Source organism: Abramis brama, assembly GCF_963993115.1.
Source record: "Abramis brama genome assembly, chromosome: 15".
Classification (NCBI taxonomy): Eukaryota; Metazoa; Chordata; class Actinopteri; order Cypriniformes; family Leuciscidae; genus Abramis; species Abramis brama.
Window position 1 is genome coordinate 32,029,219 of NC_139977.1, and position 14,391 is coordinate 32,043,609.

General features: G+C 37.4%; 2 protein-coding genes across 2 annotated transcripts in view; one reads left to right on the top strand and one right to left on the bottom strand.

Moving 5' to 3' along the window:
* Nucleotides 1-14,391, top strand: part of LOC311097047 (uncharacterized protein) — a 37,072-nt gene that overhangs the window by 19,822 nt on the left and 2,859 nt on the right. The window contains exon 6 of the mRNA XM_084136509.1: nt 13,116-13,232. Coding sequence (XP_083992635.1) covers nt 13,116-13,232 — 117 coding nt within the window. The remainder of the gene's footprint in view (nt 1-13,115; nt 13,233-14,391) is intronic.
* On the bottom strand, nt 843-11,477 carry LOC311097514 (uncharacterized protein). Its single transcript, XM_084137249.1, has 3 exons — nt 11,407-11,477; nt 4,077-4,196; nt 843-3,915 (listed from the first exon to the last, which is right to left on the bottom strand). The coding sequence occupies exons 2-3, from the start codon at nt 4,132-4,134 to the stop codon at nt 2,657-2,659; spliced, it is 1,317 nt and encodes a 438-aa protein (XP_083993375.1). The 5' UTR covers nt 4,135-4,196; nt 11,407-11,477; the 3' UTR covers nt 843-2,656.

A 14,391-nucleotide genomic window follows, 5' to 3' on the forward strand; every position in this document is an offset into this window, starting at 1 on the left:
GCACTCATTCAGGAATTGTGACTATGCAAAATCTGTTTGAAATATGTGTTAATTTGTATTTTATATTTAACCAAAAAGTTTGTCAAAGTTATAAGATATAAACAAGTTAAGTTCTTAAAACTTAGTTCAGGTCAAACTCAAGACCACATACATCTAGTTTGCTTTCCTTTCATATTGTATACAAAAAGAAACAAACATCTGGTGTCGTTTTTTTGTTTGTCTGTTTAAAGAATGATTCTTTCTATACAGTTGATTAGCAATGTTGAATACAATGATAAACCCCTTCATTTTTTAATGCAAACTAAATAACTTTTAATTAATGAGTCATATTAGTTTATTCCATTTTATTTAGAAAATGAAATATAAGCCTCAATTTAGCAAAAATCTTGTTTATTACCGAGTCTACTAGTATCTAGTTTTAGATGTATTGTATGTCTGTTTTCATCTTAATGGTCCTCAGCAGCTAATGATTTGTTTTTGTTTTTACTAAGCTACTTCTCTCTGTTTATGTCTATGACGAGTCATGCAAGTACTCAGTTACTCCGCGGTGGTTGCGTCTTAAATAGTCCGAATATAAACACTTATTGTAGGTGTACTGTAGTTATTCAGGATAAGACAAAACATGGTTTGGAAGATGGATTCATAATGTACTCATGCACATTCTGAACAATTTGTTTTCTACAGTGTACGTTTGCGAATCACAATGGATTCAACAAGGTCACATGGTTGAAATGAAAACAAATGGCGTCATCTAGACTGTGGCGCTGCCAAACTATTGCCATAACTACTACATATAGAGAAGCTCATGCAAGTTATTCAGAGAATCGAGACGTCACAAAATCTGATTAAAACACGACAAGTTTCCATTTTATTACTTTTTAAAAACAAACTGGTTGTCAAAATAAAAACAGAAGAACAAAATACAAGAACAAGATCACAGTGTAAGAACTTTCATCAGCTTAATTTTAAACCTTATTTCTACTAGATAGCAGCTGCAAAATAAGTCACTACTAAATTGCCACAGACGCAGAACACATTCACTTTTCCAGAGCAATTTCATCTTCTCTCTGTCCATATTATGAAAGGGAATCGGAAACTTATGTATATACAGCTGCTATTTAGTATTCTCATAATATCTTGCTGCACAATGTGAAACTATGAAAATTAAGAATATGAAACGTGATTGTAATGTATACAGTAAATATATACATACAATTGTGGTCAAAATTATTGGCACCCCTGGTAAATATGATCAAAGATGACTGAGTTTGAGGAACACCTAAAAGATCAGAGAGCATTCCTTCATACAGAATCTCTCCAGATCCATCAGATTCCCAGCTCCATGTTGGTGCTTCTCTTCTTCAGTTCAGCCCACTCATTTTCTATAGGGTTCAGGTCAGGGAACTGGGACGGTTGTGGCAGAAGCTTCATTTTGTGATCAGAGACACATTTTTGTGTTGATTTCGATGTTTGTTTTGGATCATTGTCCTGATGGAAGATCCAACCACGGCCCATTATAAGATTTCAAGCAGAAGCGGTCAGGTTAAAATCCAAAAAAAATTTTTTTTACACGTTGGTAATTGCTAGAAGTCATGATGCCATGTGTCTGAACAAGAAGTCCAGGACCTCCGGCAAAAAAAAAAAAAAGCCCCACAACATTAAAGATTTAGCAGTATATTTAACCATATGCATGTGGTACTTGTTATCGCCGTTTACTGCAAAAAAAGTTGCATCTGATCATAGAACTAGGTCCCATTTGTCAGTTGTCTGATAATTGGATATGATGGAGTTTGTTTTTGGATGAGAGAAAATGATTTTACTTTAAACCCTCCCAATTAACAAGTGATGATGCAGGGGTTGTTAGTTTTTTTTTAGGTTTTCTGACCCTAAGACTCAACTAATTCCTGCAATTCTCCAGCTGTGATCCTTGGGGAGAGTCTTTGGCCATAACCTTTCTTCCTCGCCATGCAGTTGGACGATACAGACACTCGGCGTCTTCCAGGCACATTTGTAACATCTTTAGTTGATATGAACTTGAACTGGAAATGGGATTTTTTTTCAATGCTTTGGCTATTTTCTTACTGCCACTTCCTATTTTGTGATGCTCAACAATCTTTTGCTGCACATCAGAACTACATTTTTTTGGTTTTACTCATTGTGTTGGATGATTAAGGGAATTTGGCTTTTGTTTCCTCATATTTATACTCCTATGGAACAAGAATGGGAATATACTTCAAAGCTTTTTTACTCATAATTTATTCTAGGGGTGCTAATAATTATGGCCACAACTGTATATATATATACAAGTTTTACAATCTTGTTTCATTCTTAAATCTCATATTTCCAGAGAGATTTCAAAGAGTGCAGAGATTTCAATACAAAAACGTCTTCAATATATGTGTAAACAGCTAAAACAAGTTGTTTGAAATATGGATTATGATTTAATAGACTTTTACACAAATGCCTCATATGCGCAATTAATGAAAATAATTGAACTCCACAAAGAAACAAAACACATCTCTTCACAAATCGTTTTAAGGTAACACTAGTTTTCTACACTATTTTGACCTTCCCCACAGGTTCCCATTGACAAACAATCAAAATTCACCACTAATTTTAGCAAATTATCCAACTTTTGATTAATCTGAATTTCAAATTATTTACTTATAAGTCTATTATTTGTAAGTGATTGAGCTGAACATGAACTTTGCTTAGACAACTTGGGGCAACATTTTTTGTTATGAATCTGTAGACTAGATAATTGGGTGAAACTCTTTTCACAGTTTGAGCACCTGAATCGTTTCTCTCCAGTATGAATTATCTGGTGTTTTTTTAATGCGCCTGATGTAATGAAGGTCTTCCCGCAGTCAGAACACATATAAGGTCTCACACCAGTATGAATACTCTCATGCTCTTTCATATGTTGCAGTCGTGTAAAACGCTTTCCACAAAAAGAACAAACGTGAGGCTTCACAGCAGCATGAGTTTTAAGGTGTCTTTTAAAGCTTGATTCCACAACAAATGTTTTATCACACTGATCACAGCTGAACAACTTCCCTCCAGAGTGAAGGTGCAAATGATCTTTGAGAGTGCTTTTGGATGTGAAACTGTTTCCACACTGAGTGCATTTATAAGGTTTCTCTCCAGTGTGAATTCTCATGTGTCTTATAAGGTTTGATTTTTGTCCGCTACTCTTTCCACACTGAGGGCATGTGAACTGTTTTTCTCCAGTGTGAATTCTCGTGTGTCTGTTAAGTTCTGATTTAGTCGTGTAACTCTTTCCACACTGAGGGCATGTGAATGGTTTTTCTCCATTGTGAGCTCTCGTGTGCACAATTAAATCCTCTTTGCGAATGAAACTCCTTCCACACCGAGTGCATGAATAAGGCTTCTCTCCAGTGTGAATCATCATGTGTGTCTTAAGGTGTGCTTCATGTCTGTAACTCTTTCCACACTCAGAGCAGGTGAATGGTTTTTCTCCAGTGTGAATTCTCAAGTGTCTATTAAGGTGTGACTTAAATATGAAACTCTTTACACACTGAGAGCATGCATAAGGCCTGTCTCCAGTGTGAATCCTCATGTGCACATTAAGTTTTGATTTATGTGTGAAACTCTTTCCACACTGAGTACATGTGAATGTTTTCCCTCCAGTGTGAACTCTTATGTGTCTCTGAAAGTTTGATTTACGTATAAAACTCTTTCCACACTCAGAGCAGCTGAAAGATCCTTTGACTCGAGATTTTCCAGCTTGTTTTTGTGTGAAATTCTCTTCAGTCTGTGAAACGACTGCATTTTCATCTTCATTTTTGAAATGAGGTTTTTGAAACAGATGTTGCTCGTCTTCATTTTTACATGTCATTTCTCCATATTCATATGTGAAATGATGAGGTTTGTCTTCATTCACTGCCATCGGGTCTAAAATCAACATATTAAATTCAATTAAAAAGGACAGTTGAGAAGCAAAGAAATAAAGTTCATTCTCAATTTAGTACAAATCTAGTTAACTAGTGAGTCTGTTAATATTTAGTTTTGGATGTATTTTATTGTCAATAAACAGAATGAAGGAAAACACCAACCTATTTGTTCCTCTGTATCTTCATCTTTTATTCTGCAGGGTTCTTCCTTAATCTCCATCTTTACAATAGTATGTCCGTAGTTTCTCCTGGAGTAATTCCTCCTGCTTGCTTCTTCTTCTCCTGTGGGAAGATGGGAATATTCCCAGCATTTTAACTCTCATGAACGGCTGTGGGAGCTTCACTGACTGAAGGAGTGAATTGTGGTTGTTGCTGCTTATTTAGCAGATGCTTATCACACTAACAATCACTTTTGAAATATCCAGCTTTAAAAGTAGGGGAGATAATTTTCAGAGAGGCTAGCAATAGCGAGTTTGCGCCACAGCTTTGGAAGCATAAGATCCCACCCTTCCTTCAGAACATCTCCAATTCCACGCCTCCTTCAAAAGACGAATACAATGGGAGTTATATTAAAAAAATGTCCTGGCTCTTCCAAGGTTGATAATGAGAGTGAATGGCTGTTTGACTTTGGAAGTCCATCAAAGTGTATTTATTCATGATTAAAGTGCTCGACACTGCTCTCCGGGGGTTAATAAAGGTCTTCTGAAGTGAAGCGATGCGTTTGTGTAAGAAAAATAAAAAAACTAAAATAACTAGCTTCCGGCAGATGGCCGTATACATCGATTTACGCCAAAAGAGTAACCCTTGAACTTGTCGCACAACGTTATGACGAACAGCCATTAACTCTCATTATCAAGCTTGGAAGAGCCAGGACATTTTTAAATATAACTCTGATTGTATTCGTCTGAAAGAATAAAGTAATATACACCTAGGATGGCTTGAGGGTGAGTAAATTATGGGCTAATTTTCATTTTGGGTTAACTATCCATTTAATTAATCAAGGCTCAAAATTACGACCATTTTGGTCGCATATGTTTCCGAAATTGAATCAAATAATCGCTGTGGTGCGCCCTTTTATGTAGAAATGCATCGGTCGACAGGCCATAAATCGTAAACGGCCGGTTTGCGCTTTATATAAACGATTGGCAACAATTTTGGCTGATCTCTATTCGGGACTTGCACACAAACTGCATTGCAATACTTTCCTGAAATGTCATTTGTGTGAAAATATTACGAAGTCTGTAAACAGAACGTTAACACAGGCCAGAGATGGGACAAGCTGAAGACTGACGCAAAGAAAATACCCGGCACAGCAAGATCACTGTACATGATTCTCGAAATATAGGAAAATAAAAATATTGAATTGGGTTTGGGTTAGTTTATATGAATCCATCTCTGATAGGATATGTATCTCTGATTAGTCTTAAGAATAGTTTCGATGGCATTTTCTTTTTCTCTTCTCTTCATATAAAATAGTGTTTATAAGCACATCTGCTGTGTTTACAGTTGTACCAAAAAGTGATACTTTAAGCGTTTACGTTTATCCTTGATCGCCACCTGCTGTCAGAGACTGAATTTGCATTTTAATTCAGTCCGTTTCTTTGTGCAGGTTTCACAACAATTTCACAAAGCTAAAGTTAAACCATTCTGTATGTGCTGGACTTTAAACTTTGGTTTAAAGGACTTTTATTTTGATACTTATTTTTGCGTTTTCCTAGTTTCCTATAGTTTCAAGAGGAAATAGGCCATATTTCTTCAGTGCTTTAGTTGTGCAAGGTGCTCCATGTGGTCACAGACATCCAGCTTCATCTTGCCTATCAAAGCCCTTTGAAATTCAATATCTGTAAGTGAATTTGTTTAATTTTGTTTTGTGAGCAGTGTTTTTTATTGCAGCGTTTTATGTTATAATTAAGTGAGAAAGAAAGGGATGTGACCATAGAAGAAGCAGAAATTCTAGCAGCATCCTTCACAGAAGTAGACCATGTATCAGCATCAGAGTCTTTTAAAGGGGTAATCGGATGCCCATTTTCCACAAGTTGGTATGATTCTTTAGGGTCTTCATGTAAAGTTTGTAACATACTTTGGTTAAAATTCCTCAATGGTTGTGTAAAACAACAACATTTTTACCTCCTCAAAAACAGCTCTGTTCACAGCGACCCATTTCGATACATGTCTCTTTAAATGATAATGAGCAACTGCTCACCCCACCCCTCTCTTCCATGGGGGATGTCAAAAAAAGTGATTTTTGCATCCGATGACCCCTTTAAAGAGATCAGCCTCCAATGCACTGCAGACTATGTAAGACATCAAGCATTAGCTATAAATCACAAAGCAGTCCTGAGCATATGTCAGACACTTACAGCCTGGCCAAATACCTTGCACATAGTTAGTTGGTAACTTCTGGACTGAATTTCATTGATGATCAACCTATAAATAATTGGGCTTAGAGAACATCTTTCAAAAAATCCATTGCATACCTTGACCTCTAAGCCAGATAAAGAGAAGGATTTGCTCATCAAATATCTTGGAAGAGAATCATCGGAATAGGTATGAAGAATTAAATCAGTTAATGTTAGGCACCCATTTGGAGGTCTACAAATGGTTTGGGATAGGCTCGATAAAATGTATGGCTCATCAGAGGCAATTGAAAGAGCACTCTTCTCCAAATTGGAAAGCTTCCCTAAAATTTCATGTAAAGATCAGCTTGCAGAGCTGGAGGCAACCAAGCTGGATGACTATCTTCCTGGATTGTCCTACCTTTACACCGTATAACATCCAAAAAAATTGATATCGTAGGGATCGAAGTACAAGAAAGAGCCTTCTGCTTGCTGACTTCATTCGTTCAGAAGTTAAAACAAGAACAGATCCTAGCCTTAATTTTTTCTTCAGTACCACAAGAAAAGATAGACAGATCAGATAAATGCAGGCAAGCTTCAATAGCTGCTCATAAAACCCAAGTTAACATGTCTGTGACGAGATGCATCTGACAGGATAAATCATCCACTCATCCACTAAACACATGCAGAGGCTTTAGAGCGATAAGTCTCGAAGATCGCAAACAGCTTCTTAAAGAACTATCAGCATGCTTTAGGTGCTGCTCCTCCATAGATTATATGTCAAAAAACTACAAAGCTGAAATCCATTGCAGAGAATGTGATCGTGATCATCATGTTTCAGCTCTACATCCTGGCCCAGCACCCTGGAAGAAAAATTTGTCTTAGAAAATAGCAGGGAGGAAAGTGAATTAACTAATCAAGAGGTAACAAATAGTCCTTTTCCACCAAGGCAGTGCTGGTGCCGGTTCGGAGCCGGTGCCTACTCGCGAACCAGTTCTTTGTGTTTCGACAGCCAAAGAACCGGTTCTCGGCCAGGAAAATTGGTTCCAAAGCGGCACCAACTCTTTGCTGGACTAGAACCGTTCTTTAACCACGTCATGCTTACGTCGGGGGGTGGGGTTATTGTCGAACTTCTTCTCGAGCATAATCTCCGTCTATAGTAATCCAGACGAGCAGCACAAATGTGTTCTAAACGTCTTCTTCTAACCCCAATATATGATCGCGAGGCAAGGAGAAACATTTGCAGAAAGACAATGTAGTCCAACATTGTAATTGTTATGTTTGAATTTGGCGCAAGCCTTTCTAGGAAAGCTAAGACGTAGCCTATGGCAACGTACACAGTGATATAATGACGTCGTTCGCTGGGCCTTCTAGTCAGTGGAAAAACAAACAGGTTCTGAGAAGGTTCGCAAGTTGAACCAACTTTGAACCAGCACCAGTTCCGAACCAGTTCTTTTTTGGTGGAAAAGGGGTAAAAGTGTACTGAAGTGTGTGGAGCTGGAATGAGTGCTAGAGCATGTTCCAAGATTTGTTTGGTTAATGTCTATCCTGTGGGTAACTAAACAGAATCCAGAAGAATATATGCAATTCTGGATGAATAGAGCAACCGCTCATTGGCAAGGGCAGAATACTTTGAAGCGTTTCATATCAAAGGATCTTCTTTTCTGTATTCACTCAAGACATGTGCAGGATTAAAAGACACAACAGGAAGGAGAGCAAGTGGCTACATTGTGGAGTCATTGGATAAGAAGGCAAGCCTTCATTTTCCTACACTGCTAGAGTGCAATCAGATTCCTAATGTTCGTTCTGAAATTCCTACCCCAGATCAGCACATCATTTGTCACCTCAGGGATATTGCTGATGAAATACCAGCCCCTGACCCAGATGCTAACATCCTCCTCCATCCTCCAGGGACCTTAGTAGGGTCCACAAGGTCCGTCAACAGAGCTCATCGACCTGCTCACATAAGCCCCTTTCACACAGAGATTCCGGAAAATACACAGATAAAGTGACCCGGGTTCGTTTGATTTTGGTTCATTCACACTGCCAGTGATTTTCCGGAATCAGAGAGTGCGTTCACACACAACCCGTAAAAATCCCGTAAAGACACGTGACATCGATGTGACTTTAATGTCTCAGCAGTGTCTTAAGTTTGCTTATGAGCTGCGATTTCTCTCTCGAGAAACCACGCTTGTGCATTTTTTCTCTTTGATTCGATCATAAACTTGCGCACTACGCACCGTTTCACAGCTGGCGAACGATCCCGGCTTCAGCATCATCACTACGACACGGCATTATTATGGCTTTTGTTCACACAGCGCGCGTTCCGGGACTGAACACGGCAATGTTACTAGGTCCCCAACCCGGCATCGATCCCGGCATCAATCCCGGGTCGTGTTTGCGTTCACACAGAAGGCGCTCTGGCAATTTGCCGGCAATTTCCCGGGTTCAAAGCGCTGTGTGAAAGGGGCTATAGATGTTTTTAAGACCTCCTTGAAAGTGGTCGCCCCAGTTTCTTCTGGCTCTGTTAAAGTCAGTAAGTAGTAAAAGAACAGTATGGAACCAAACTTCAGTTTCAAGAACATCTCGCAACAGAAGCTGTAAGTGCTTTAGCAATGTGCAAGCGAGAAGCTAGGCCAATCAATCCTGAGATGATGATCCTCATGATCCTGAGATCACAAGCTTGTTCTGTCAATGGATGATGACAGGTTCCTTCGCATAATGGACAAGTATGCAAGTACTATCAAGATGAATCCAATGGCTGGGTGGCTCTTTTACCATTTCAAGTCCCTAGAAGTAGGCTCGCAAATAAAAAGGAATATTGTTTACATCCTTTTTTCCTCACTTCATCATACTTTGGACAAACATCCTCAGATGAAAGTTAATTTTCTTGAGTTTATGGAGAACATGTTCACCAACGGACACACAGAAATTGCTCCCTCACTCAAGAAAGACCAAGAGTGTCAGTATCTTCCTTTGTTTGGCGTTTATCATCTGAAGAAGCCAAACAAGGTCTGTGCAGACTTCAACTCCATTGCAGGGGCCACACATCAATAATAACCTCCTGGGAGTGTTGCTGAAATTTCGTAGGGAGACTGTGGCTATTAGAGCTGACATTCAGCATATGTTCCACTGCTTTCTAGTCATAAAGGATCGCAGAGATTTCTTGCGCTTTCTCTGGTGTCAAGGTAAAGAAACAGTGCAATGGATTTCTAATAGAACAAAATGCTTTTATGTCTATGTGAACTAGTGTTGTCAAAAGACCTGGTACTTCGGTACTAAAAAAATGTAAACATCACGGTACCAAGTTTTCTTAAGTACCGGTGGTACCGAAGCCCGTTCAAATCCGGTTCCTTGATGTGCATGCATGCACGCATGCACTGAGCGCGTGCAGTTGCGTGTCCTCTTTATTAAAGCGCTGAGACATGGCGACAGGTGAGACCAGAGCCACAACTACACAGTCCAGAGATAGGTTTGATATTGGAAGACGGGCTAGTGTATGCAGCATAATTTGCGCGCATCAGGGAACTCGCGTTTACTTTCACTTTCAAATTCGTGATTGCGCGTAGTCTACTCCGTAGTGGCGGTGCTGAGCACACATTCTACAAGATAAGGGGCCGTTCACACAAAACGCATTTTTGCTTTGTAAAACGCAAGACGCTGGCAATGAAATGGGGAAAAAACAAAAGGTCTCCAGAGACGTTTGTTAAAAGTTAAACTGATTTTAACTTGAGAGCCGCGTTTTAGAATGCTGTGTCATGCGCGAGACGCTGCAAAAGATGCAAAACGTGAGCGCAACGTTATAAACATCAGTCGAGCGCGTTTACATAGAAAAACAAGGGAAAAACGCGTTCTGTGTGAACCGCCCCAAAACATTTATCAGACGCTCTGTTGCGCAACGAATCATCCACCATCGTCACGTGATCACTGGACTGTGATTCCTGCTGCACGGTGAGCGACTTCAACTCGTGCTGGATGAGGAGAGTAGACGTTTACAATAGTTTACAATGGTTTTTATTTTTATAAAAACAGCAAAACGACAGTGGAGGCGGTGCTGCAGTGGGTACCGTAATGTAAATGTAACAGTGGCACCCTCATGCACCGTTGCTTGACGAGAAATATTGTCATATTTAAGTCTCGCGAGATCTCGTGGCAATTAATTATTAAAAAACTTTATTAAATATAACAGCCATTAATGCTCAAATGAGATATCATAACATAAACGCTTGTTATGTAGTTACAACTTGTTGCTAAAAAATAGAGATGAACTCGCGTAGTCTTTGTAAATTTATTTTGCCTGCTGTTAATATGCTGTTGCTTTAAAAAGATGCAACTGGGATTATTAAGATACACTAAAGCAAAATGTTTTTATTCAGGCGGTTTAGAATGTTTTATTCTTTTAAAAATAAATTTAAAATAAAAATACAATTAATTAATTATTTTGCATGCTATATTCATTACCTGGTTATTTACCTTATCAATAATTTTGTTTAAAAAAGACACTTGAGTGCAGTAGGCTATATTGTTTTGCACACTTTCATACTATTTATTGATGTAGAAGTGTTTTGTTTGGTATGTAAAGAGGGGGTAAAATTGCAGAAATTACAGTAGCCTATTTAAAAAGTGTTAAATAAAATTTTTGTTCAGTTTTTTTCAGTTCATTGCTGTAGTAGGCTAGATATAGGCGAATGGTTAAAAAAAAAAAAAAATTACATATTTGGTTCTGTATAGCCTATCGGTTATCAGGCACATAAACATGCCAATAATTGGTATTGTTTATGAAGAAAAAAAAATGAACAATGGTCGATCTTTACTTTCAACCAGCATTACTAACAATGTTTCTAGGACAAATTGTCTATCCTGCTTTTAACTACTCAAACAACTGTTTAGAAACAATAACTCCTCTAGCTAATTTATATGTTGCTCTTACATTAGATATAATTTATATTAATAATAAAAAATGTTTGCAAGGTTTCATTATAAAATGAAAACAACACAATCTTCACAAATTGCAATGAAAAAACGAGTTTACGTTCCACGAGCGTAATGAACAACATCCGTCGATTCATTTCTGAGTGATTCACTAAATGAACTGACTCGTTTAGTCGTTTAGATTTAAAACTCCCCTAATAAATGATAAAAATGAATGTACTTACAGTCTGAAACAGCAGATTTAAAGCAGAATGAACATCTGTGTTCCACTTCTCATGTTTATGTTCCCTTCCCTCGCTCACTTCTCTTCTTCTAGACTCGGATGTGTGTCATTGCTTCGGTTGCCCAAGCGCCTCTACTGGCGGAAACCAAGAATCAACATTAAACTATATAACATTCATAGATTAGAAAAGATACAAGACAATCAAAATAACATCTGTTATCTTGTTTGAGATTATACAAACACTATCTATCTCCCCAAATATGTTTGATTTGGGATAAAAAATCAATCTTCAAATATCTAAGGCAACTGTATTTACCTTCTGGACTCTTTCAACTGTTGTGTGTTACTGATGTTGTTGACTTTAATATAAATCTTGGCTTTATTTTAAAGTTAGATGGTACAAGTTTCATTAATAAAACATGTGAGAGAGTTATTAAATTATATGAAGATTAGGTCACCTTAAAACAGCTTAGTGTAAGTTTTCTGATTTAGATTTCTCCCAATAAAAATAAAATCACAGTCTGATAAACACAGTGATTTAAATATTGTATCTAAGCAATGAATGTTAGATGGCTTATATGGTTTCCGCCAGTAGAGGCGCTTGAGCAACCGAAGCAATGTATCCGAGTCTAGGAGAAGAAGAGAAGTGAGCGAGGGAAGGGGACATAAACATGAGAAGTGGAACACAGCCGTTCATTCTGCTCTAAATCTGCTGTTTTCCAGACTGTGAGTTCATTCATTTGATCATTTATTAGTAGTGGTGGGCAGATCGAGGCTTCGTAGTAGAACACTGAAAAAGTTAAAGCAAATGTGCCGTATTGTGTCGAGGCTTCGAAACTATCTGACACCTGTCTCCACGGTGACCCCTAGTGGTCAGAACAGTGTAAATGCAACAAAACCCCGGATCAAACATGCTTAAAAAACACTTTTTACAAATCGAATGCAATTTTTAAATTAAAATAAAAATCTTTCAAATGCAATTATCTAATAATCTAATAAGATTATCAGTTGACTTTTATCAATTGTCAGGGTTTGTTTTGTTAATTCTATGAATGGCTCAGTTAATTATGCTATTAACTACCGTTATTAATTTTAATTATATTAATTAAAACGTCTACAAATGCATAAAACTGACCAGAGATCAGGTAAAACCACAGACACTTGTTCATTTGTTTCTCAGTTTGATACATGCTCCGAACCATTGATTCGGAACAAAAGATTCGTGAAGGTTTCGAAGCAGTGTTTTGAAATTGCCATCACTGTTTATTAGGAGAAATCTAAATCCAAACAACTAAACGAGTCTGTTAATTTAGTGAATGACTCAGAAATTAATCCAAATGAACCGACTGATGTTGTTAATTACGCTAGTGAAGCGTAAACTCATTACTAGCTGGTTTTTCACATTAAAATTAGTTAAGATTATGAGTTGTGTTTTCATTTTATTTAATGAACAAATGAAACCTGGTAAACCGTTTTTAATGCATGTAAATCATATGTTAGAGCAAGATAAAATCAGCTAGAGGAGTTGAATTGTTTCTAAACAGTTGTTTGATCAAAACATTTACACCTGGATAATTGAGAGTGATTGTAAGTGTGATGATCATCTGCTAAATGAGCAACAACGACCACAATCCACTCCTTCAGTCAGTGAAGCTCCCGCAGCCGTTCATGAGAGTTTAAATGCTGGGGAATATTCCCATCTTCCCACAGGAGAAGAAGCAAGCAGGAGGAATTACTCCAGGAGAAACTACGGACAAACTATTATAAAGATGGAGTTTGAGGAAGAAACCTGCAGAATAAAAGATGAAGATACAGAGGAACAAATAGGTTGGTGTTTTCCTTCATTCTCTTTAATGACTGATGAGGAACATTAAGATGAAAACTCACCTTTCCTCCTGAGACCCAGGCATAGACTTTATCCTCTGTAGAGGACATTATATTTTAGCAAAATTCTTTAAAATCTTCATACATGTCACAGTCCTGTAAAGAGCACATTCAGGGCTTTTTAGAGATACCAAATGTTTGGAGGTTTCACCTTTACAACTGAATCAAATTTAGCACTCTTATCTAAATCGGAGTAATTTTCTAATTGTTTGTCATAAATAAACATCTCTGCAAAACGTTATGGGGTTTTAAATCAGAATATGACTCTGTTATGAAACAGGGCACTGATTTCATACATGTCCAGGGAAAGTTACTTTTAAAAGTAGTAGTTATTTTTTATGAAAAGTAATGTTATGTTACTTTTGCATTACTTTTTCTCACCTCAGCTAGGCTTACTTGTTTGTTTTTTAATAACAACCAAAACGTTTATTACTATTACTAGTTTAGTACTATTTTTGGCAAATGTTAAGGCCCTTTCAGACTAAAAGTGAAATGAATAAGCCTCAGGCTGAAGGAAATGCATATTTACGCGTGAACGAACAAACCTTTCAGCTGCTGCCAATCTGGATTAAAGATCAATAGGATACAGGAGAAGGAAGTTCAACACTCTTATTTCTAAATCTAATCTAAAGTCAGTTTTGCTTATTAGTATGGTTGAATTAGATCATTGAAAGTCAGCAGTAAAGTCATTGGTTAATACAGTGAGATTAAATACATAAAGACACAACACCTCCTCACTGTATTTCTCTCAACACGAGGACAGGAGAGCTGTCAGTCAATAAATGTGAAAAAGTAACTAGTGTTATTAAAAAAGTAACTTGGATATTTTGTTGTAAATTGAAAAAGTAATGTGTTACTTTACTAGTTAGTTGAAAAAGTAATCTGATTACGTAACTCAAGTTACTTGTAATGAGTTAAACACAACACTGACCAGGACTTACAACATGTTTATCAGGCATTTGGGGAGACATGACGACTGAATAGGGAAAGAAATTGTATATCATATATTCTCATGAAAATGTTGCCAAGTTATTACTCCCATTATTACACTTCTTTTTTCATTACATGTTGCCATAAGAACACATTAATATTAAAATTAAAT

Bases quoted from the DNA above. Each gene is read 5' to 3' on its own strand.
- LOC311097514 (XM_084137249.1), bottom strand. From the start codon at position 4,134: ATGGAGATTAAGGAAGAACCCTGCAGAATAAAAGATGAAGATACAGAG. The intron at 3,916-4,076 runs GTTGGTGTTTTC...TGTTGATTTTAG, and splicing joins AGATACAGAGGAACAAATAG to ACCCGATGGCAGTGAATGAA.